Raw genomic sequence first — 26743 nt, forward strand, 5'->3', positions numbered from 1 at the left:
CGTGTGTTGTTATAGATTGAAGATCCTCTTGTCTGGAAGATTTGACCTGAAGAGGCAAAGTCTTTTTTGTGGCAGGAAAGTCGATGTGTAACCTCTGGGATTTTTTTTTATTGCAGAAAACATTAAAGTACTCCACTTTATATCTTTTTATGTGAAGGTAATTACATTCATTATCTATGTGACTAAGTGGTACCACTCTCTACCGAATTGAAAGGTTCAAGTTCCACAGCAGAACTTAAGTACATAAACCAGCCTGATCAGTGCTGAAGGTGCACTGCTTTGCATATTTATTCACGAATGAGTCACTATCCTGAGGTATTCTTTGCTGATCTTTTTTCGAGATCCTCTGGTTCCCTTTTATAATATAATCGGGAAATTTTCAGTTATGCCATTCGTCCCTTGAGCAGTATCAACAAACCCACTTAACTACAATTAACTCACCATTGCTTCTGATGTCTTGTGCACTGTGGACTGGGTTTTTGCAAGCACTTCTTTCTCTGACTTCCTGCTCCACAATAAAATTGTCTCCTTTAACTAAATTACTTACTGAGATTGTATGTTATACTTTCCACAAGGGCTGTCAAATGCTACAAAGTAAATCACTTGAACTACTCTACCCCCAGCTCTTATCAGAATCTTCAACATATGCCAAAGATGAACTCTTGATCTTCTGGTCTTCGTTCTGGCCTGAGTGCTTTATTTGTTTAGCTGCACTGTACTTTCTGTTTAATTCCAGCCCTATATTCTGTATTCTCTTAACTATTCCAATATACTTAATTATGCATGAACTTCTCGCTCAACTTCTACAATAAACCAGCAGCAATACCAATACTCAGTTTAGCTGTTGTATGTGGATGAACATTCCTCAGGCAGTCTAGGCCACATGCATGGTCTTGAGTTGGCTAATTAAATGGGATTCTTCCCTGACTTCAGTTTGCCTGACTCTGAATGCTGCCAACTGCAGCAATACCCACATTCCTGCTCCTTATCCTTATTATCCATTGCACTAAGTGTGTGATCAGCAGCACGACTGGCTCTGGATCAGCCACCTGGGCCATGGTCTTCTTACTGATCTGTGCCATATTTTAATTTACATTGTCATGCAGTCCTATGCTGTTAGGTTCATGTGAATATTTTGTCATATATATTTATCAGTTCATCATTCCCTTATGACTTGTAAATTGTTCTGTGTCTGGTGCTCAAAGTGCAGCTTCCTCTACATTGCTGAGGTTGGGCATCTTCATTCCATCAGGCACACCCAATGGGTATCTGTTTAAATTCCGCTTCCTGTTGCTGTTCTGATGTTTTGGTCCATGGCTTCCACTACTGCCGTGATGAGGCCATTTGGAGGAGCAAAACCTCATTCTTTTGAGCTAGCCACCAACCTGATGGCATGTACATTGATTTCTCTAACTTCTGGTAATTTCTCCCCCTCATCCTTCTCTCTTTTTTTCACTCCTCTTTCTGGCTCCCCTCTTTCCCCTTATCTTCTTCTCACCTGCCCATCAATTTCCTTTAGTGCCCTTCCTTCACTTTCTCCCACAGGCCACTCTCCTCTAATAGATTCCTTCTTCAGCCCTTAATCATTTCCACCTGTAATTTCCCAGCTTCTGACTTCATCCCCCCTCACTTGGTTTCACCTATCACTTACCACTTTCCCCTCAACCCACCACCTTATTCTGGCTTCTTTACCCTTTCTTTCCAGTCCTGATGAAGGGTCTCAGCCCAGAACGTTGACTGGTCATTCCCGTCCATAGGTACTGCCTGACTTGTTGAGTTTCTCAAGCAATTTGTGTTCATTCCTCTGGATTTCCAGTATCTGCAGAATCTTTTGTGCTTATGTCTTCTAATATATTCTGTATTATTTAGCTGCAGTTTTATCTTAGAAGCTGTTCTCTTAAACTATTTGTATACAGCGGGATAATTTTACAGCAGATATTAGGATAAAATATGAACTTAATTGCTTGCACTAATGCATAAAATACTAACAGCTGTAGACTGTATCCTGCTTTCAGGATTTGATAATATTGCAGTTAAGTTCCTTTGGCTCCAATGGAACTGTAATTCGGGAACACAGCATAAAGTATAGCTGTTACTGCATTATTGCCTTTAACATAGCTGACTGAGCTTGAATTTCTACCCCAATAAGTACTGTGTTTGCTGCCAAGTCGACAACGGTTACAATTTTAAAGGAACATATTCAATTGTTTGTGAAGTGTTTTAGGTTCAATAGGTACATTTAATGTCAGAAAAATGTATACAATATACATCCTGAAATTCTTTTTCTTCGCGAACATCCATGAAAACAGAGGAGTGCCCCAAAGAATGAATGACAGTTAAATGTTAGAACCCCAAAGCCCCTCAGCCACCCCTCCCATGCACAAATAGCAGCAAGGCAATGATCACGCCCCCACCAGCAAAAAATCAACAGCATACCCCCACCAAACACTCAAGCATGCAGCACATCATCAATAAAGACACAGACTTGCTGTATCCAAAGCTCTACTCAAACAGCTGGTAATTCAACATACTACAGGCCCTCTCTCTCCCTAATGAGGGAAGAAGAGGTATCTCCGTTTCACAGCGAGAGGGGAGACATAACAAACAACTTGCTGATTCATGATGTTAAGAGTCTGTTGCGTTGCTTTTTCTGAGCTCTGTGCCCAGAGAGTCAGCCCCCTGGGCTCAGGTCTCTGGACACACAGCCCACGGCAGCTAATCTGCTGCTCCCGATGTTCCATATTTTCCTGCGATGCCTCAGACAGGGACACTGACTTTGAATCAGCTTGTCTCCAGAACCACAAAAATCCGGCACCCTGAAGGTGTGCTAGTCTTCCAGGCCACGTCCTTGGGATATCAAAAAATGGCCCTTCGTGAAGCCCTGAGAGTGGGTCCCATTCCTGCAAGGAACCAAAGTCAGAGTGTAACTCCAGGTCAAGGTCTTCAAAAGAACCTCGAAAAGGAAAAAAAAAAAGATATCAAAGATAGAAATTGCACTGTTTCCGAAGATATAAGCAAAGGAGTCGCCATTTAGCACCATCTTGACTTTGGTCCGCCCTCCAAGTGTGCAGTTTGACGAAGTGAAAGCCACTATATCAATGTGATAACTTATTTTCTTTATTATCTAGATTACCACCATCAAGAATCTAGGAATATAAGAAATATAAACAAAATTACACCATTTGGCAACTTGTGCCTGTTCAGCTATTCAATAGGATATGGCTAATCTTTTATCAGCACTGTCCTGCGCAATTCCTGTATCACTTGATTTCTTTAATATTCAAAAATCTACAAACGTCTGTCTTAAATACGCTCAGCAACTGAGCCTCTACAATATCCTTGGACAGAGAATCCAAAAGTTCTGTCTCAGAATCGATCTGGTGAACCTAATTTTGTTCCTTCTGTCAGAAGTGGAAATGTTCCCTTTCTCATTAGTTAAGCTGCCATTTCGTCTTTAAGACTGTGCTTTTCTCTGAATTGATTTTTCTCCTATTTTCTTCCTGGTCCAAATTCTGCTTGAACAAATTCATCCGAACAAATAGTTTGGCCACATTTTTTTCCAGAAAGTTGAACAGGTTGAGGCTTTTATCATTGGAGCATAAGAGAAAAAGTAGAGACCTTGTAGAAGTGTATAAAATTATGGGGGGCATGTATAGGGTAAAGGTACATGTTATTTTCCCCTTCAAAGTTAAAAGTAAAATTTATTATCAAAGTACATACATGTCACCATATACAACGCTGAGAATCATTTTCTGCAGACATACTGAGCAAATCTATAGAACAGTAAGTGTAAACTGTAAACATTAGGGGTTTACATGATGGTTGAGGGGTAGTAACTGTTCTTGAACTGAGTGGTGTGAGTCCTGAGGAACTTGTACCTTCTACCTGATGGCAGCAGTGAGAAAAGAGCATGGCCTGGGTGGTGAGGATTGTTGATGGGTGCTGCTTTTCTACAGCAACTTTTCATGACGATGTGCTCAATGATTGGGAGGGTTTTACCTGTGATGTACTAGACCGAATCCACTGCCTTTTGTAGAACTTTATGCTCAAAGGCATTGGTGTTCCCATACCAGGCCATAATGCAGCCAGTCAGCACACTTTCCATCACACATGGAGAAATTTACCAAGGTTTTTGATGACATGCAGAACCTCCACTGACTCCTGTCGAAGTAGAGGCACTGTCATGCTTTCTTCACAATAATACTTATATGATGCTTCCAGAACAGGTCCTCTGAGATGGTGACATCCAAGAATTTACTGACCCTCTCTACCTCTGATACTCGGATGATTCCTGGCTCATGGACCCCTGGTTTCCCTCTCCTGAAGTCTACAATCAGTTCCTTGGAGATGTTTTTGCCAATCCAAATTGACTGGGGTTGAGGAAATCCAGGATCCAATTGCACAAGAGGGTATTGAGGCCCAGGTCTTGGAGGTTACTGATTAGCTTAGAGGGGATAATGGTGTTGGATGCTGAGCTGTAGTTGATAAAGAGCACCCTGATGTGTGCATCTTTGCTATCCAGATGTTCCAGGTTTATGTGAAAAGCCAAAAAGATATCATCTGCTGTAGACTTGTTGCTTCAGTAGGTGAATTGGAGCAGATCTAAGTCACCATTCAGAGAGGAGCTGATGTGCTTCAACACCAGCTTCTCAAAACACTTCATCACTGTGGATGTAAATGCCACTGGGTGATAGTCATTCATACAGGTTACCATGCTCTTCTTGGGCCACCGGTACGATTGAAGCCTGCTTGAAGCAGGTGGGTACCACACACAGCTGGAGCAAGAGGATGAAGATGTCTGTGAATACATAGCCACTTGGTTGGCAAAGGTCTTCAGTACTCAGCTGGGTATTCCAGATGGTTTCCTTGGATTCAGTCTCATGAAGAAAGCCCCCATGTCATCATCAGATATTGAAACCAAAGGATCATTGGGAGATATGGAGGTGCAGGATGTTCCCTCCCTGATCTGATCACAGTGAGCATAGAAGGCATTGAGCTCATCAGGAAGCAAAGCTCTGCTGTTTCCTATATCGATCGCTTTAGCTTTGTAGGAGGTTATGGAATTCAAACCCTGCCACAGCTGTCGAGCAACCCTTGTTGGTTCCAGTCTTGTTTGGAATCTCCACTTCACCTGTGAGATGGCTTTCCGGAGATCATACCTGCACCTGTTGTAGCATTCCGGATCTCCAGACTTGAATGACTCTCAGCAGATTTCTGATTTCATTGTTCATCCAGGGCTTCTGATTGGGGAAATCCTGAGTGATTTCGACACACTCATCCACAGCTGTTTTAATAAAGTCTGTAATGACCTGGATGTAGTCATTCAAGTCTTCTGATGAGTTCTTGAACATGGCCCAGTCCACTGACTCAAGGCAGTCCTGTAACCGTTCCTCAGCCTCCCATATATACCTCTTGGTTGTCTTGATCTCTGAAGCCTTGCTTTTTAGGCTCTGTTTGTATGGAGGTAGTGGAAGTCCAAATTTCATTCGGGAAGGAATGATAGACAGTCCTTATTGTAGTGTAGCAGTGGTCAAGTGTGTTGGGACCTCTGGTGCAACAGGTTATGTGCTGGTGATGACTGGGCAGAGTTTTCTTCAAATTGGTCTGGTTAAAGTTGCCAATTATAATTTGAAATGCATCAGGATGGGCTGTTCCTTGTTTATAGACAGCATCATGCAGTTTTGCGAGTGCTTGCTTATAATTGGCTGCTGGTGGTAAACTATGGTGAAGATCATGGAGAAGAACTCTTGAAGCAAATAGAACAGTCTACATTTGATTGTTAGGTGTTCTAAGTCAGGGAACAAGAAGTCGATATAACTCCAACTTCCGTGCACCGACGAAAATTGACTAAAAAGTATACTCCACCACCTGTTTCCTTATCAGAATTGGAGGTTCAGTCCATTCTGAAAATCATAAAACCTTCTGGTTGAATAGCTGTGTCCGGTGTATTTGCTGTTAACCAAGTCTCAAAGCAACAAGCAACTGAGATCTGCCTTACCTGCCTCTGAAACAGCAATCTGAGATCATCAATCTTATTTTCAAGTGATTATACATTCGCCAACAAGATGGTAGACAGAGGATGCCTCATTCCACCTGTGCTTCAGTCTCATCTGAATCCTGGCTGTCCTGTGTGTTTTCAGCCTTGACCTTGAAGGTACCATACTTTAAGTGTCCTCATTTAACTGCCCCATATTTAACCATCAAACATGAAATCTGAAGACCATTGTTGGGAATAAAGAACTAGAGGGCATAGATTTAAGATGAGAGGGGAGAAAGTTAATAGGAATCTGAAAGGCAAATTCTTTTATCCAGTGTGGTCAATATATGGAATGTGGATTTTAATTTTGATTCCTTTTCCCATTCTGACATGTCATCTTGTGCCAAGATGAGGCCACTCTCAGGGTGGAAGAGCAACACCTTATATTCCATCTGGGTAGCATGAATGTTGATTTCTCCTTCTGGTATAATAAAATTCCCTCCCCTTCCTCTGTTCCCTACTCTGACCTTTTATCTCTCCTCACCTGCCTATCATTTCCCCCAGGTCCCCTCCTCCTTTCCCTTTCTCCTATGGTCCATCGATTCTCCTACTGACCTTTCCCACCCACCTGGCTTCACCTATCACCTTCCAGCTAGCCTCCGTCCCCTCCCCACACCTTTTTATTCTGGTGTCTACCCCCTTTCTTCTCAGTCCTGAAGACAGGTCTTGGCCTGAAACACATACTGTTTAATCGTTTCCATAGACGCTGCCTGACCTGCTGAGCTCCTTCAGCATTGTGAGCACATGGAGTGGGCTGTCTGAAGCAGCGGCTTAGGCAGGTTCATTAACAACATTTAAAAGCTACATGAATAGGAAAATTTTTAGAGTGATATGGGCCAAACACTGGCAAATAGGACTAGTTTCAATAGGTACATTTAATATCAGAGAAATGTATACAATGTACTTTTAGATGGGAATCTTGGCTCGTGTTAACCTGTTGGACCCAAGAGCCTGGGTTACCATGCTGCATGATTCTATGTACTTAGACTCAGATTTATGAGAAGTTTCCTTTTAACTGCTGTAAATTATTAATCACATGCACTGATGAATAAATTGTAATAAGAAATAAATTGCCAGGGGGATTAGCTGCCCAAAATTGGTTTCTGATATAAACTGCTGGAGGAACTAAGCAGGTCAAGTAGCATCTGTGGAGGTGCAGTGATGACTGACGTCCAGAGTCAAAACTTTGCATCAGGACATGACCACTGATGCAGAGTTTTGACCGGAAAGCTCAGCCATCCGTGAGCCTCCACAGATGCTGCAGGATCTGTTGAGTTCCTCCAGGAGTTTGTTATTATCGTTTCAGATTCCAGCACTCACATTCTCTTGGGCCTTTGTTTTCTGGTCTAATTTGATTAGTTTCCTAATCCAGATGTGCACCTGATAAACTGGAGATCTGTCTCCTCTCTGCTTTGGAGATTAAAATTTTCTTTTCTTTTCCTTTCATAAATCTGTCCCTTGTTCCAATGATCATAAATATCATTACTGACATGAACTATTTTTTTTTTTTTTTATTAGTTTTTCAAAACATTTTACAAATTAAAAACCCCAAATCCCAATGAGGAACATTAATACAGTGCAAAATTAAGCATACAATAACAATATGCTACAAAGGAAGAGAATTTAACAAAAAAGCACCTAAATTAAAGACAAGTAAGCTTAGTATCCTCCCCAAGCCCCACAACACAAGAAAAAAACAACAACTCCAGACCGACCACAACACAATATAGAGAGTATAAGTCAGGACAGTCAAACTCCCAGACTGTGAATACACTTAGCAACAGAGGATAATAATGCCTACTACCAGAAAAAAAAGGGAGCTGAAAGCAAGGGACCGAAAAGAAGGAAAAAACCCCTAGTCAAGAGGAAGGTTATGAAAGTACTCGATAAAAGGTCCCCAGACCTTATGGAACTTTAGATCTGAATTAAGAACTGAATAATGAATTTTTTCGAGGTCCAAGCAGGCCATAATGTCGTTAAGCCATTGCGCATGAGTGGGCAGGGCAACATCTCTCCATCTAAGGAGGATCAAGCGTCTAGCCAGGAGAGAGGCAAAGGATAGTATTCGGCATTTGGTCGGACCCAGACGTAAATCTGTCTCGCCCCAAAAACCGAACAGAGCAATTAAGGGGTTTGGTTCTAGGTGCTGATTCAGAATACACGATAATGTAGTGAAGACATCTTTCCAGAATTTCTCCAAGCTAGGACAGAACCAGTACATATGGATGAAAGAGGCCACGCCCCTCTTGCATTTATCACAGAGCGGACTAATGCCAGGGTAGAATCGAGATAGTTTAGATTTAGACATATGGGCTCTATGAACAATCTTAAACTGTAAAAGGCAATGGCGAGCACAAAGAGAGGTTGAGTTAACCGATTTGAGAACTGAGTCCCAGCTCTCCTCGGATAAGGAGATATTTAAATCCTGCTCCCAGGCCATTTTAATTTTATCCACAGGGGCCCATCGTAAGGCTGCTAGTTTATCTCGGATAATTGATATTAAACCTTTACCTAGTGGATTAATGGAAAGAAATAGGTCCATAGCATTTTTCGCAGACATTTCAGGAAAGTTAGGAATTAAAGGAGCAATAAAGTGTCAGATTTGGAGATATCTGAAAAAATGAGCGTTAGGCAGATTGATCTTAACAAAGAGCTGCTGAAAAGAAGCGAAGCGATTATCAATGAAAAGATCTTCAAAATGTCTAATGCCCTTCCTATACCAAATATGGAATGCTGAATCGTACGTAGTAGGTAAAAAAAAGGTGATTATGTACGACAGGGCTGGAAACGGAAAACCCCTGGAAACCATAGCATTTCCTGAACTGAGCCCATATACGCAAAGTGTGTCTAACAAGAGGATTAGCTATTGATCTGGGCAGACTACTAGGGAGTGCAGAGCCAAGAAGTGCAGAGATAGATAATTCTTTAGTGGAGCTCAACTCCATTGCCACCCAGTTAGGGCACTCGGGTTGGCTGTGGAAGAAAGACCAAAAGGTAGCACAACGTATATTAGCTGCCCAATAATATAAACGAAAGTTAGGTAAAGCCATGCCACCCTCTTTTTTAGATTTTTGGAGATGGATTTTATTAATTCTAGAGCGCTTATTCTGCCACAGATATGACAAAATAATAGTCTAAGGAATCAAAAAAAGATTTAGGGATAAAAATTGGGATAGATTGAAATAAGTATAAAAATTTGGAGAGAACGTACATTTTAACAACATTAATATGACCTACCAAAGACATAGATAGAGGTGACCATTGTACCAGACTCCGTTTTATAGCATATGAAAGATTGGCAAAGTTTTCGCGAAAGAGATCTTTAAACTTCCTTGTGACTGTAATTCCAAGATAAGTAAATTGATTATGGACTACTTTAAAAGGGAGATCACGAAATGTTAGTTCTTGTGCTTCTTTATTAATTGGGAAAAGTTCACTCTTATGTAAATTAAGTTTATAGCCAGAGATCTGGCTAAACTGGTCAAGAAGTGAAAACATTAGAGGTAAGGATGTAGACGGATTTGAGAGAAAGAGTAATAGGTCATCAGCATAGAGAGAAACTTTATGCTCAACACCCCCTCTCCAAATCCCGGTCAATTCAGGACAGTTTCGAAATGCTATCGCCAGAGGTTCTATAGCCAAATCAAAGAGAAAGGGACTTAAGGGGCATCCCTGACGGGTGCCACGTTTGAGATTAAATACTTGGGATTTCTGAAAATTAGTTAAAACAGAAGCAGTAGGACACAGGTACAGCAATTGGATCCAAGAGATGAAACTTTGGCCGAGGTCAAATTTTTCTAAGACTGCAAAAAGGTAGTTCCACTCTATACGATCAAATGCTTTCTCCGCATCGAGGGAAATAACACATTCAGGAATCCCAGTTGGAACTGAGTATAAGATATTAAATAAACGCCGAATGTTAAAAAAAGGGAGACGGTTTTTAATAAAGCCTGTTTGGTCATCAGAGATAATGGAGGGAGTAACGGTTTCTAATCTATGAGCCAACACTTTAGCTAAGATCTTTACATCAACATTGAGCAGAGAGATCGGCCTATACGAGGAACACTCTGTTGGGTCTTTGCCCTTTTTTAAAAGAAGAATAATAGATGCCTCATTGAAAGAGGGTGGCAATTTGCCGTAATTAAACGAGTCAGATAATACTGAAAGTAACTGAGGAGAAAGAAGTGAAGAGAATGATTTATAAAATTCTACAGGGAACCCATTAGGTCCAGGAGATTTCCCTGAGGACAGTGCAGAAATTGCAAAAGATATTTCTTCTGATGATATAGGTGCATTGAGTTTGGCTTTGAAATCAGATGAAAGTGAGGGGATATTCAGATTCTGTAAAAATTGATCAACAGAGATATTGTCATTCAGAGATTCAGAGGAATAAAGCGGAGAATAAAATTTTTAAAATGCGTCATTAATTTCTAAATGATCCGATGTAAAGTCTCCGTTCTCCTTCCGGATCTTTGTAATATGTTGTTTGTCTTTGGAACGCCTCAGCTGATTGGCTAGGAATTTACCAGGCTTATCCCCATGAACGTAAAAGCGACTTTTGCTTTCGAGAAGTTGGCGTTCAACAGGTTGAGTGGACAGAAGGTTAAATTTAGTTTGGAGTTCAACGCGCTTCTTGTATAATTCAGGGTTCTTAGTTTGGGCATATATTTGATCCAAATCTTTAATCTGGTTAATGAGGTCTAATCGATCTGCACGGGATCTTCTGTTGAGATTTGCTGTGTAAGAGATTATTTGACCCCTCAGATATGTTTTCATGGCATCCCAGACAATCTGGGATGGCACTTCAGGTGATGTATTAGTGTTAAAATAAAAGGTTATCTGATCCTTAATAAATTTTTAAAAATCATCATCCGATAATAAAGTTGAATCAAACCGCCAGTGTTTATTCCTCTGAGGGAGACCAGGAAAGTTCAGAGAGCGGGTAATTGGGGCATGGTCAGAAATCAGTATACTCTGATAGTCACAAGAGTGGGCAAATGGAATAAGTTGATTATCGAGTAAGAAATAGTCAATTCTAGTGAAGGTATGGTGAACATGTGAGAAAAAAGAATAATCTCTCTCCGTAGGATGGAGGAAACGCCATATATCAGAGATATCAAAATTAGAGAGAAACGATTGGATAGCTAAGGCAGATTTAGTAGGTGATCTGGTAACAGAGGACGGTTGATCCAGATTAGGATCCAACCAACAGTTGAAGTCACCACCCAGTATAAGAGAGTATGAGTTTAAGTCTGGTAGTGAGGAAAAAAACCGTTCAAAAAAGTTAACATCATCAAAGTGGGGGGCATACAGGTTTGCTAGTGCAACTTTAGTGTTATATAGTTTACCAGAAACAATAATAAAACGGCCATTTGTATCAGATATTTTATTATGGAGTTCAAAAGGAATATTTGAGTTAATAAGAATGGAGACTCCCCTAGCTTTACCGGCAAAGGATGAATGAAAATGCTGACCCGCCCACTTTGACAGAAGCCAGGAGTTATCAAAACAACGAATATGAGTTTCTTGAAGGAAAGCAATGTCAGCTTTGAGTTGTTTGATATGTGAGAATACCTTCCTCCTTTTAACAGGGTGATTCAATCCCTTTACATTACAGCTCACGAATTTAAGTGCACTAGCCATTATCAATTACTAATGCATAAAAGGCAGCAGGCATATAAAAAGTCAAGCAGTACACTAGCAGTCTGGGAGCAGAGATGTAAACATAGATTCGTAAAATCAAAACATATACATGTCCTAAGCAATAAAGAGAAACAATAAATACAGTGAGTGATGTTGGAACTGGAAAATCCACCCCACTCACACAACCCAAAACTAGACGGCTACCAAAACAAGTAGCTAGCTCTACCAAAAAAATTAACCCAAATACAAACTTCCAGATTTGTGTCATTAACAGCAGTTCCTTATAAATACTATAGCAAATAGTAACTAGTTTATGCACTAGAAAACATAACTACAGATTAGAACACCTTTTGCAGAAATATAAAACTTAATACAGAGAAAATCGGAAGAAAACCAAAACTAACCTACCTGCGAAAAATTATAGAAGAATAAAGTAAGAGAAAGGGGGAAAAAAAGTAAAAAAAAAGAGAGTAAGGGGAAAATTATAAATTCAAGAGGAGTATTTATCAACCATTTACAGAGAGGAGAGAAAAAAATTCAGAGATTAGAAAAAAGGGGTGAAGAAAAGAAGAAAAAATAAATATAAAAAAGGAAAAATAAATCAGCAATTAAACTGTGAACCAACAAACAGGGAGGCCTTCAGTAAAGACTTCGAACCTCCAAAACAAGTTAGAGTCAGTTGTAGAACTCTGTAGGTAAAGTTATACAAGAATAAAAATAGATTACACACACACCAAATCCAGGGAGAAATTGTCAACAGCCCTTAGAGTTTCAATGAATAATGTCTGAGTGATTCAAGTAAAGTCTGAGTCCAGAAAAAGTAATTTTACTATGAGGAGTACTTATCCACCATTTTAGGAGGTCCGATTGGATTCCGAAGATGACTGGATAGCCAGAAGACTTGCCACAAATGCTTCAGCTTCCTTCACTGATTTGAACCACTTGTATTTTCCAGTATTAAGCTTGATTCGTAGATCGGCAGGAGTACGAAGAGAGGGTTTAAAACCACGATCAAAAAGCACTTTCATTGCGCCTTTAAACTCAGCGCGCATCTTTAAGGTCTGGGGTACAAAATCTTCCACAAAGCGGATGGTTGTATCCTGGAAAGTAAAAAAACCCCTGCGACGTGCCTCTACAATCAGACTGTGTTTTACCTGGTATTGATGGAAGCACAAGATTACTGGTCGCGGGCGGGAGCCCAGAATTCCGGGGGGAACGTAGACTCTGTATGCCCGTTCGAGCTCAGGCGGGTTTGGAAGCAAATCTTTCCCGAATATCTCATGGAAACTTGGCCAAAAACTTCACGGTTGATCCCTGTTCGGTGGCCTCTGGCAATCCAAGAATTCTAAGATTGCAGCGTCTGCTGCGATTTTCGAGATCCACCATTTTGGAAAGGAGTTTGTTACATTTTTCCTCTAAGCTGGAACAGAGAGTCTCCAGGTATCGAACACGACTTTCTAAATCTTCAGAAGTCGAATCGATGCAAGATAGGTATTCGGCATGTTTGTCCACTTTGTCGTTGATCCGATCCAGTTTGTCTTCCAACTGTTTGAAAGCGGTTTTAAATTCCTTTAAAATTTTGTCTCGGAGCTGTCCGAGCGCAGCCCGGGTCTCATCTGAGAGAGTCGTAGCTTCCTTTCTCCCGGATTTAGAACTCTTGCTAGACATTGTAAGTTAGATATGTTCACAGGCAAGTAAGAGATACCGAAAAAATTCCTAACTAAGGTTTAAAAAAATGGAGACATTTAGTGCAAAGATAGCGACAGTAACGGAACAAAAGTTCGGAGCAGCTAAACAATCGCCATCTTACCGGAAGTCCTGACATGAACTATTGACAGAAAACCGTTTGTTTACTACCGAGATTATCCTGCTTGCTGCAGTTTGTGCCAGGATATGGTAAAGGAGACTGCACTCTGGATCTGGACTAAATGAGCTACAAAGAATGGAATTAGAATTAGTTTGTTATTGTCATATGTGACAAGACAGAGTGGAAAAACTTGTCTTGCATACTGTTCATACAGATCAGATCATTATACTGCACATTGAGGTAGAACAAGATAAAACAATTACAATGCAGAATAAAGTGTACCAGCTGCAGATAAATTGCAGTACACTAATAGGTGCATGCTCATAACAAGGTTGATTGTAAGGTCAGGAGTCCATTTTATTGTACTTTAAATAAGTCTAATTATAGTGGGATAGATCTATTCTTGAGCCTGGTGGGTTGTGCTTTTGGGCTTTTTTATCCTCTGTCAAATTAAAGTGGGAAGAAGCGAGGATTGTGGGGCTGGGATGGGTCTTTGATTATGCTCACTGCTTTACTGACATAGAACCCATTGAGAGGAGGTTGGTTTCTGTGAGCTGTGCCTATAACTCTGCACTTCTTCTTACGGTCACATGCAGAGCAGTTGCCATACCAAGCCATTATGAATCGAGATAATATGTGTTCTTCCGTGCATCATTAAAAAATGGTTAAGGTTGAAGGGGACATGCCAAATTTATTTAGCCTCTTGAGCTTGTAGAAGCATTGATGAGCTTTCTTGGCCATAGCGTGTAAACGTTTGGTCCAAAGTAGGCGATCTTTGATGTTCACTTTTCTAAGAAGTTGAACCTCATGATAGGTTGAATTTTGTGAGTTTGTGCACTTGTTTATAGAATATTTGCAGCTAATTAAAACTGCAATGTAACCCAGTCCTTAAACAAAAGAAAGATCATGGCAGTTCATACCAGTTTGTAAGAACATTGTTTGTCTTAATGATAATGAGTGAAATTTAGTGAAATTATTTTAGCATTATTTTGATGGCCTTCCAAGAGATTAATTAATCAGTACTATATTTTTAAAAAAATCATGAATAAAAATGGTAAAACCAAACCCCAAGAGATACACCACAGATTTTCCCCATTAAGTGTTTTAATATTCTAATTATTTTCTGCCAAAGCTGGAGACAGTTACGGCAAATCATATGAAATAAGAAAGCAGAAGCCTGAGCACAGAAATCTCAGCTGCCACTCCAGTGTGGTACTAAAGGAGCGCTGTGCCGTTAGAGATGATGCTTTTCAATTGAGGTGATAAACGGTAACTCTTTTGGAGCTGTCTTGTGACTTCACCTGACATGCCAATGTTTATCTCTCAGTCACTTCACACGACAAAAAACAAATTGCCTGGTCATTATCACATGGTGAAAGCATGTGGTGCAAAATGTTGGCAGCTGAATACCCTAGATTGTGAAGGGACTGCAAAGCAGAAGTGTTTCATTGGAAGTAAAGCTGTTTGAGACATCGTGTAAAGGGAAGTAAAACCACTGTATGAATGCAACACACACACAAAATGCTGGGGGAGCTGTAAACTCGGAACTCAGCAAGTCAGACAGCATCTATGGAGAGGAACAACACGCTCGAGTGTTGATGAAGGGTCTCATTGACTCTTTGTTCCTTTACGTGGATGCTCCCTGCATTGCTGACTTCCTGCAGCATTTTGTGTGTGTTGCTCCGTATAAAAGTGATTCTGCAGAATCTCTTTTATCTACGGAGGAGAATAAACAGTCAGTCTTTTGGACTGAGACCCTTCATCAGGATGATAAATGCAAGCATTTCATATTCTGCTCTCAAAATTTTCATGATGAGGGATTGGAGGGTGGGGCATGAAGTTTGAGAAAATGCAGCATTTTCTTTCTGTTTATTAATTTCATTGCACATTTAATTTAATATATTAGTAAAAATAATAATTTCCACTCCTCTTTAGGTACGATGTTGATTCAAAAAGCCTGGACTTATCTAAACATGTAAGTATTAATTTTGTTTCTACCTCTGAGTGACATTCTATCATTTTAATGTTTATTAATGTTAAACCTTAAGGCCTTGAAGTTTCACAACATACCCAAAGGATCGGATATTTGCATAAGTGCTCTGTTTTGTTACTGCAAGCCATAAAATTAATTGGAAGAAAAACAAAGGAGTCCAGGATGCGAGTCTAACTTTTTTAAGAGTTTAAAAGAGTCATGTACATATGACATGGTGGCCTAATGACGTATGCCATTCAGGTACTTTTATATATAACCCATAAAGAATTATTAAGCAAACTAAGAAAGCTTAATCAAGCCATGTATTTACAATATTGCTGAAATATTAAATGCACAACACTCCTCCCTGCTTAGCTATAAACCCCAACTCAATATAGAATGCATCTCAACTATATACACAGTATATTATATAATATAACTACCAAATACAGACATCCACAGCATAGTAAATTTAAAATTGTCCCATTCCAGCTAAAGATTTAATCACTGTGGAGGATATCTTACTGTTGTGGGATATCATCTTTTGCAACAAGGGAGTTCATGCTGCTTAGCAGGTGAGATTTGTAGCAGTGAAACAATCTCCCTTCTGGGGCCTCCTCTGTGGTGTTTGTAGGAATTGTCTCTGGGGCTCCAGGAATTAGGTTCTGACAGCATTGGACACCTTTCTTCTTTAACAATTAGCTCTGCTCTCCTCAACTGATTGATGTGTCGTCTCCAGATGACATCAGATGCATTTTCCGGTGTCCAGTTCTACCCGTAACCTTTCCAAGCACCCACTTCTGATCACATCTGCAGTCTCCTGGCAGGACTGCTTGTCCAGGAGTGAAGCATTGAACCTCCTCGATTGAAGAGCCTTGAGTCTGCCTCGGCCGTTTGTCCTGCATACTCCTTCTGAGATTGAGTTTGAGGAGATTCAAGCATGAATGCAAAGAATGACCCAGGAACAGCATAGCTGGCCAGTTGTTTGTGGAGTGTGCTGCATTGCGATGTGCAAAGTGGAAATTGGCGATCTTCTGACTCAGTGTAGTGTGTTCTATTGACATTGCTCGCAGTATGTTCTTTCCACCAGGCTAATTATAGCCAGGTGCTACGGTACAGATGTAATACATCTTATTCCATCCATTTTCAGGAATGACTGAAACTGTTCTGCAACAAACTGTGATCCATTGTCACTGCCTAAGTGAAACACCAGTCATTGAGAAGAGGCTTCTCAACACATAAACAGTTTCTAAGTTTGTCGTTGAAGCTACTGGGAACTCCTCTGGCCACTTTGTAGCTTCATCCACTACTACCAAGAAATTTGTGCCCATGAATGGTCTGGCAAAATCCACATGAATCCTCTGGCAGGGTAATGCAGGCCATTCCCAGGGATGGACAGGTGCTGCTCTTGGATCTTCTGGATGTGTTGGCATCCCAAACAGTTGCTTGATCTGCTGATCTCTCCCAGGCCACCAGTCAAAGCTTTGAGCCGACACTTCCATTTTGACCATGCTCAGATGGCCGGCACGTAGCTCCTCCAACGCTTTCGCTCTCAGCATGGATGATACAACAACTCTTAATCCCCACATACACCAACCCCCATCAAGGGTAAATTCATCTCGGTGGTGGTAAAAATGGGAGAACTGTTGCACATTCCAGCCAGTTAGTGTGGCCATGTAGACCTGAGGTAGTGTGGGTTTTTTTATGGTTTCCCTTTGAATCGTCTCTGCTATAATATGGAGACTTTTAATTTCCATTAGGAAGAGACGTCAAGAGGAGTATCCTCTTTTGTAAATTTTTCAAGTTTTTTTTTCCAAGGGTAAATGGGACAATCCATCAGCAATTTCATGCTTCGTCGTCCTCTTGAATTCAATCTTGTAATTGTGTCCTCCTAGAAACTGAGCTCATCACTGCATTCATGCTGCTTCTGTTCCTGGAACAAGGCGGATTGAAAATGGACAAAGTGTGTGATGATCAGTAATGAGGGTGGACTCTTACAAGTACTGATTGAAATGTTTTACACCCCAAACCAGACTCAAGTCCTTTCCATCAATCTGTGCATAATTTTTCCCTGCATTGCTGAGGGAAAAAGATGCAAAGGCTGTGAGGTGTTCAGACATGACTGCACTTATACCCTAAGGCGTGGTGTCAGAGGTAGGCTGCACTGGACAAAGTGGATCATAATGTGTGACTACAATGCCTGATGTCACGATTTCCTTTATCTTTTGGAAAGTGACCTGACACTGCTTTGTCCATTGCCATTTCTTCCCGATCTGTAATAAGGAGTTCAAGGGGTAATGAACAGTAGCCATGCGTAGTAGGAACTTGTTATAGTAATTGACAAATCCTCAAAAAGGACCAGAATGGTGATACATCCTTTAGCCTTAGGGTATCCGCCACTGCTTGAACTTTCTCAGCACACTCGTATAATCCTTGTGAGTCAATGGCGTGACGAATGTAAGTGATGCTTAGTATAAAGAATTCACAATCTTTGCACCGTGCTCTGAGGGCATAATCTTCTAACCTTTTAAACACTGTTTAGAGACTTTGGAGATTTTGCTTGTCAACCAGGTAACACTGAGTGCCCGGACAGCCTTGCACTACCTGGTCCATATCTTTCTGCCAGCCTGCATGTGCAGATGCTGTTACTCCAAAAATATGCCTATTATAGCGATTAATCCCTTTGTAAGTGTTTATGGTGAGAAACAATTTGCACCCTTCTCCCGTCGTCCTCTATGGGTAGGCCTTAGCTAAATCCACTTTGCTGAAGTGTTTTCCTCCAGAAAGATTTGCAAAAATGCTCCCTTTCTGTATTGGGTTGATGGAGACCTTAAGGTAACCACAGATCCTCACAGACCCATTCTTCTTGGCTATTGGGAACAATGGCATTGCCCATGGGCTCCACTCAACCTTGGAAAGAATTCCTTCAGCCTCCATGTGATCTAGCTCACTTAGCTACTTTATCATGAATTGTATAAGGAACCAGTCGTGCCTTATAAAACTTGGGTGTGGCATTTTCATTTAACACTATTTTACCCTTGATATTTTTCAGTTTTCAATGCCATCATTTATCACTGCTGTGGCATCATTCAGTACATTTTTTGAGTTGCATTCAGTTGACTCTATTACATGGAGATATGGCATGCAAATATTGATGGATCTCCAATGAACTTGTAGTTGTCTAGGCCAGTTATGGCTCCACAACGCACGTCCTTATGTTTTTACATACAAGCCCATCATGGTTTGTTGGTTGTTGTATTTCACTGTCACAAATATCATTCTCACATGAGTTATCTTTTTTCCAGTGTAACTTCTTAGTTGGTTATCTGCAGGCTTCAGTTCACTATCTTTGAAGTACCGTTCAAACTAGTTTTGTGGAATGATTAAAACAGCACAGCCAGTGTCTAATTCCATTTTAATTAATTTGGTGTTCACTTCTTGTTTAAGTCATATTGTTTGTCTATTGTCAATTTCACATTGCAAATCTTAAGGCTATCCAGTCTGGTGTCATTCTCATCATGATCAGTTTTCTCATCAACAGCATGTAGATCAATGCTCTTTTTGAGACTGCTACTTGACTTTCTATCTTTATCTCTTCCCTTTTTGTATTTTCGTCTGTCTGACATGTTCTTTGTATGTGTACTACTTTGTTGCATTTACTACAAGTTTTGCCCTTAACCTGCATTGTTCTGGTGTATGTGAGCCCCTGCCACAACAATTTGTTCCACCAGGCCAATTTGCAATTTTGTTTGCCCTCACTTTCATTCCTAACTGCAACTCAGTTGAGTCTCTGTCTGCTGTTTTCATTGATACAGCTATTTCAGCTATCATCTAAGGCTTTGGATAGAGGCTGAGCTATGCTGAAAGTTGCAACAAGAAACTCAGGGTCAAAATGCTTAGCAAGCTGCAGAATTTCACTACAGCATACCAATTTAAGCATCTTTTAATTCCAAAGCTGTTATCCTCTTTAGTTGAATCAGCTTATGATTATCATTGATCTAATAGAAAAATACTGTAATGTTGCAAATTTGGATACAGAGAAAGAAAGCGATACTGAGCAGGTCAGGCAGCTCCCGATGAAAGAGAAATAGAATTAACATTTCATTAATTAATAGAAGTGATAGAATTAACATTAACCTTTCTTATGACTAAAATAATTGCCCATTTTTTCTCTTATAGATGCTTCTTAGTGTTTTTTTTATAATAATGCTTTGTTTTTGAAACATATTTTGTTTTTTTAAGTACGATTGTCATTATTCACGATTTTATGCAGTTAAAACTTGTGACAGCAAGTAAGCATATAGAATGGGGGTGGGGGGAAAAGAGAGAAAGTTAAGTAGGTTAATTCTAATGAACACCAAATTGTTGAACAAGCAATGTTGAGTGCATTAGTCATCTAATTCCTCATGGGGAAAATTAGTTTTACAGTTGTTCATTAAGTTTGGAAAGTTTAGCAGATTACCTCCTTTGACTTTCTATAATCAGCTCTGTGTGTGTGTTTGCATATTCAGTGCACACTTGTGTTTGCCTTCATAGATGTGTGTGCATGCATGTAACTTGTGTTAATATGAATTCTTTCTTTTATAGGACTTCCTGGGTCAGATGTTCTGCACCTTGGGGGAAATTGTAGGCTCACCAGGGAGTCGACTGGAGAAACCATTAACGTAAGTGGAACATGGCTTGTGATTAATGCATCCAGGTACTCAGTAATATTGATGTATGGCCAGTGTCATTGCTGATATAAAGTGGAGATACCTATCCACTCTATATCATTTGAACCTATTTGAATAGGTTCCAATGGAATAGAAATGCAAAGAAGAGATAGGAACAAAGATGGAATCAAGAAAAGATTATCCGCATATGAGATGCACAAAAGCTTAGTTTGCTGTTTGTTTATTACCAAGATTCCTTTGTGAAAAGGATTTGGCTTGTCCAATTCCAGTTCCTGCCAAATACAAACTCAGAGTGTGTTAACTGTGATACATATGGGAATGCCTTATTCCAAATCTATAAGAACAAGAATTGTGGGAATTGTAATCCCCTATATGTTGTATCAAGAATCCTGCAAATTTCTAGAAAACATTTCTGCTGGCTGAATATCTCAACACTGGCAGTAGCACAAAGATGAGCAAACCAACTTTAGACCTGGGAGTTTGGGAGGAGAAGCTTAAACTCCAAAGGAGGTTTTCTCTCATGAAGGGATGCTAAGGGAAGAGGCCATCCAAGGACTTAAGGGACCAAGTAGGATATATTTTAATTAGGATTCCTTCACTGAGATCTGTATTGGATCTGCAGCTCAGTGGGTCGGTAGCTGTGGCATCCCTTTATTACTTGGTTGGCCTCCTCAAAGATGTAAGCATGATCACAGGAATTTGCTCAGATTTTCCAGCTTTCAGGCTGTGAAATCTGCCTGTTGAACCAGCGACCTGGCTCAAGGGTAGGGAGCCCATTGAAATTCATGGGAGAAATCTTTGAAACCTTTGAAATTAGCTGTCAGGAGAATGGTAAGTAAAGATTTTTATTTAGTTTAATTGCTAGTTTTAAGTATGAGCATGTTTTCATTCTCAATAAGAAAGGGAAATAATGTAAAGTAATTTTATCAAAAAAAAAACCTGTAAGCTCAAATTTAAAGGGCCCTCTGTTCTTTTCACTGTTTTGTTAGATGGTGCACTTTGATATTTTCATTCTCAATGTTCTGCCCTTCTCCATATTGCAGAAGACATTTACCAAGCATCATCATTATAATGATAGTAATTAATTCTAAATCTCTGACATTTTGGCAGATGATGTACTATTCTATAATGCAATGTTTTACCTCAAAACTGGATTGCTTAAATCCATATTTTTTACCCTATTGTCATCCATTTTATTGAAAAATATATTTTGATGGAAAATCATGAACTTCTTCATTTGCATTCAGAAACTACGTAACCTCAATAGCATCTGATGAAGTTCTGGGCATCACTTCATCTGCATGTGCATTGTGTATGCCATCTGCTAACCATTCTTGCACATTGTTTCGGTGTACTAAGATATCTGGGCACATCAGACGTGTGCGTGTGTGCGTGCGTGCGTTCGTTCCAAAAAGGTGGAGGTGGGAGATTTTGGCATTAGTGTGAGTGTTCTCATTCACCTTTTAGAAGCTGGTGCCATATATACCACTTTCACTTTATTCTGGATTCTATACACAGTCACACAATCTCCTCTTAACCCCACTCTCACCACTGAACTGGATTTCATGTTTTGCATCTTGACCTAACAAAATAATCAGTGGATAATCCTTTAACTACATATGGCCTTTCATTACTGTACCTCACAAAGTCTTGGAGCCTTGGTGCTATTGAATTTGCAGTGGTGGATCACTGACAAAATTTTTACTGGATCCTTATAGCCCACTGGACCCCCCCCCCCCAAAAAAAAACCTGAAAAAAGCCAAATATTCTAGCCTGTCTTCATTATGTCAACATTGCAGTATTCTTTTCATATTCTGGATTTGGTGTTACCCCATCATTCTTTTCTTCTTGAGGGCCCTGAATTCCACCACTAAGTTTGTCATGACCAGCTAGGTGTGCACTCTGCTCATCACTGTCAAACTACATAAGGTTTCTACATTAGAGTTAAGTTTTGTACAATAGCATGCAGCTTGATGTTGAATTGGAAGAGCCTTTGAAGATTGGCTCTTTCCTGATTATCTTCTCTCCACCCACCCTCTTCCCAGGACTGTTGGGTTTCCCTGAGTGTAACACTTAGGCGTTACTATGTTTTCACAATGCTTTTGATTGCTTCTAGGTACATAAAAGGGCCATCCCTTTTGTTGGTAGTTTGCCAAATAATCAATACTCACTTTCTGCAGAATTGCTTTTCCAGAATCATTTTTGTTGTGAGCTTGAACCTGAACATTAAGATTCTTCTAAAAATGCTGCTTGAGAAGAAAAATACCTCATCTATCTATTAAAAATGTGACTAAATGTCCCACCCTCATCAGCCCCGCTGCTTCCTTTATCATCTTTTGTGACTGCTCACCAATCTCAAACCCAACTTTTAATTCAAACTCCCAAATCTGCTCCTCTTGCCACCTACCTCCCATTTGTTTATCCGTGCTACATGCCTGCTTCAAATTCCATGTGCCCCAGTTTTGTGAGGAATGTCCAGTGCCTGAATAAAATGCTGGTAAAATATGCATTGGTTCCTTGCTGGTTGCCAAGTGCATACAGGAAGGAATTCTATCATGTTACTTTTGTATGAGTCAGTTTTACAAATACCCTATCTTTATTAGCATGATAGTTGGAAAATTTCTATGCCATTTATATTCCTGTGAGATCAAATCTAGATGCTCCTTTTGATGCATGTTCATCGAGTTACAACATTGCACTTGGGTTTTTTGAGGAGGTGAAAAATTCCCGAGTGATCATTTTGGTATGAAACTAGGGCCTCCTAAAAGCTATGAGAATTGATTAAAATTAACTTTGTGCTGTTAATGGCTTCTATTGTCATAATTAATTTTGTAATGCTGCTTTATCAGCAGTAATGTTTATGTGCAACTCAATATATTGTACCCGAGCAGTTACTACTGCCATAGCCTTGAATATTTCCCATTTCCTGTCAGCAAAACAAATGAATGTGGATAAAAGTCATTTAAGAACATTACAGTGTTGTCAACTTTGCAAAATTGACACGTAAAGCATAGCAGTTAAATTGAGGGCAATGGAAGTTAAACCTCCTGTCATTTGTGAGTCTGTGTGCAGTGCCTGGATTATTACTCAAATCAAATGCAATGCAGACAGTTTTTACTGCAAAGGTTCATGTTGTCACATTCTATTGAAATGCAGTAGCGCTGGATGTAGATTCTAATCATTGCTAAAAGAAAGTGGATGATTAGAAGGATTCATCATACAATACATTCATTTGTGAATCTTCCTACACTGCTTATATTTTGAAATCAAAAGAGAAAGTACCTGATCCACTCCCAATTCTTCACTGTTATCCAGTTTACCCAACAATGCTCCTGCTTCAGTTATATATTTGGCCATAGGAATTTATGCTCAGTCATTTATAGTAAACTGTTCCGTTGAAGTCAGCTTGGTGCCCAGGCAGCAGTTTTCGCTTGCATCTTATCTGATGTTTTAGACCAGTTTTGTGCCTTCCTTTTCATACTGGAAAACAATTTATTTCCAAAGTGTTGCTTCCTCAGATTTTTTTTTGTTTGAAGCTAAACACATATATAACTTCAGGCTTCTTGTATCATGCAGGAATTTGGAGAAATTAAAAATTAACTTGTATTGAATATAATACATTTAATTGCATAACGGTGCTGATGCTTTGCAATACTTCAACTAAGCTAAAACTGTTAATGTTGATGATTTTCATTTGTATTCAGTGTCTGAAGCTTCTTGCTTAAATGTCCAACAATAATCAGCCAGTATTGATGGATTCCAGTTGGCCTGATACTGTTTTTCCATGATCACAATGTCCTGGTGAAACCTTTCACCCTGCTTGGTGCCGGCAGAACCAAGATTTGCAGGGAAGAAGTCTAAATGGGAATGCAGAAAATGAATCTTTAGTGACATGTTGCATTTCATGGTTTTGTATGCCTGAAGCATGCTTTCAACCAGTTGCACATAATTTGGTGCTCTGTCATTACCAAGAAAAGTTTCAACAACTTCCTTGAATGCTTTTCATGCAGTTTTCTCCAGTCCCAATAGAAGTTCTTCAAATTGCCTTCATTGATGACCTGTTTAATTTGTTGACCAACAAAACCAAACAGGTCAAAAGGCAACAAAAATACCTTCCTTAATTTTGGCATTAGTTATTCTGACTTTAATTATAATTGAAGTAACAAATACAGTTGTCCGTCAGTATCCGCGGGGGATTGGTTCCAGGACCCCCCGCAGATACCAAAATCCGCGGATGCTCAAGTCCCTTATATAAAATGGCATAGTGTTTGCATATAACCTACGCACATCCTCCTGTATACTTTAAATCATCTCTAGATTACTTATAATACCTAATACAATGTAAATGCTATGTAAGTAGTTGTTATACTGTATTGTTTAGGGAATAATGACAAGAAAAAAAGTCAGTACATGTTCAGTACAGACGTAACCATCGTAGCTCTTTTGGGAATGCTGATGCTGCCTCGGCATCAGCCAATGCCAATTCTCCCATGATCTCTAAGTTCTTGAGGCTGTAGCATTTTACGTAGCTTGCCATCCATCCCTTACTAGCCTTAAACTCCTTCCTCTCGCTCACAACACAAGTAGTGAACGAATGAGACGCGAGGCGGACAATGCTCAAGCAATGAGTGCTGGAGAGCGACTGAGGATCTGTGAAATGGCGGGAGGCTACAGCAGGGTATGCCTACACATCACTTCATTCACGTGGATTCAGCGTAGTGCTCAGCACGCAGCAAATTCAAGTTTTACTTTTTGGAACTTTCTGGAATTTTTTGTTTGAATATTTTCAATCCGCGGTTGGTTGAATCCACAGATGCGGAACCCACGGCTATGGAGGGACGACTGTATAGGCAATTGCAAAAAAAATGTTGCATGTTAGGGAAATTTCATGGTGATTTTCATGAGTGGCAGCATAAAATCCATGAGATACACCTACAAGTATTCTGGAAGCAAAATCTTTGTTGTCCACTGTTATTTAGTCTGTGGTAGGAGGAATAGGTCAAACGAAAATCTTGGGTGGGCATAGGAACTGGCATTTGATAAGCTGTGTGCCTGAAAAAAAATGTTTATTATTGAGTTTTATAATTTTACTCAATTCCTTTTACCCACTTTCCTTCTTCCTTAATTTATGAAAATTTAATTGGTGCCATTTCTGCTTATGAGGCAGTGATTATCATTATTTCATTGTCTCTGGTCAAACTTTCACTTATTTCCTAACCACTGGTGAATATCCATAAAGTGCAACATATTTATTCGACAAGACTAGTCTACTCTCACGTTCATAACCAACAAAGACAGCAGGCACGTACAAGCACCACCAACCTTGACACCTGTCTAAGCGACACAATATCTTGATCTGAAAGTATATTACAGAACACACCGGAATTGAACTTCAAATTTCAGCATCCTGAGCTGTAATACCATGGTGCCCCATGAATGTTGCTATTTATTCATTTTGACTGGCTCTATACTCTGGAACTAACAACACTGTGAAAGTACCATCACTTCAAGGACTTCAGTGGCTCAAGAAAGTGACTCACCATCGTCTTCTCAAGGGCAATCATAGAATCAATTGCTAGCTTTTACAAATGACATCCACATCCTTTTAGTGAATATAATTTTAAAAAGAGCATAGATGCTTGCTATCAACCCACATTTCCTTCACCATAGCTTAAGCTTTTGCTTTTTGTAAAACTAAGGAACAAGGTTTGAAAGATGAAGTAAAAGGTAGCTGATATGAAATGCAGCATAGCATTTTAAAAGTGCGCTTCAGGCCACAGTTTCTGCTTTCCCATCTGGCTTCTCAGAAATCCATTCCAATTCACACATGGGGACCATCATTTCAATTTTCAGTACAAGTTTCTATGCCAGTGACATTATTGCCATGACCTGTATCAGATCTTGGAATGATTTCTAAGCAGTGAGGGCATTTTCTGGCTATAGACTGGAATAGTTCATTGGCATTTTCATGGAGTCCTTTATATTGTTGGCCCAGACTTCAGAGCAGGAATTGACATTACAAATAGGTTAAAGGGTTGGCATCACATCATGGTCTAAAGGGCCTGTGATGGTGCCATAATGTTCTAATATTAATTCAAATACGCCCCTTCATGTTTCTTGGTAGTGTGAGTTTTGGTCACATAACTGGAGTGCTGTCAAATATAACTATAAAATTAACATTAATCCCAAAAATTTCTAATGAACTAAAGTCATAATGGAAATGTGTTCTAACATCATTTTTTCCTTCCCTCCATATCTGATGAACTTTAAAAATGCTCTTTGCAAGTTGTTTTCCTAAACTGTATCCTGAATGTAGATGTAAGATTGTCACAATTGTAAACATTGGGCAGTTATGAAATCTTTTGACTAAGAGAGAATGGTTAGTTAACATTGATCTAATCTGAGGGTAGGGGGTGGGGTGACAATTACCTTTATTCCCAGCTGTTTCAGGGATAGGACCTGTTCTTTATCACTATCTCTCTTCTCACCTGCATAACATTGAATGGGTTTTGCTCAGTATCCCGTGGCCAGCTTTTGAAGTTTCGACTAATCTATGAGTGCAAAATTATGTTAAAATGGAAATTTTGTTCTTGTGGTGTAGAGATAGCTAA

General features: G+C 39.8%; 1 protein-coding gene across 2 annotated transcripts in view; it reads left to right on the forward strand.

Annotated features, from left to right (window-relative positions):
• The window catches only part of LOC140717189 (copine-8-like), a 659086-nt gene that overhangs the window by 167419 nt on the left and 464924 nt on the right, over positions 1-26743 (forward strand). Inside the window, exons 6-7 of one of the 2 annotated variants that reach the window (XM_073030488.1) lie at positions 15423-15462; positions 20047-20127. In XM_073030488.1, the coding sequence (XP_072886589.1) occupies positions 15423-15462; positions 20047-20127 (121 nt within the window). Of the gene's footprint in view, positions 1-15422; positions 15463-20046; positions 20128-26743 lie in introns of those variants that run through there. The other variant, XM_073030487.1, reaches the window with a different exon arrangement.

This window comes from Hemitrygon akajei, chromosome 27 (assembly GCF_048418815.1).
Source record: "Hemitrygon akajei chromosome 27, sHemAka1.3, whole genome shotgun sequence".
Taxonomy (NCBI): domain Eukaryota; kingdom Metazoa; phylum Chordata; class Chondrichthyes; order Myliobatiformes; family Dasyatidae; genus Hemitrygon; species Hemitrygon akajei.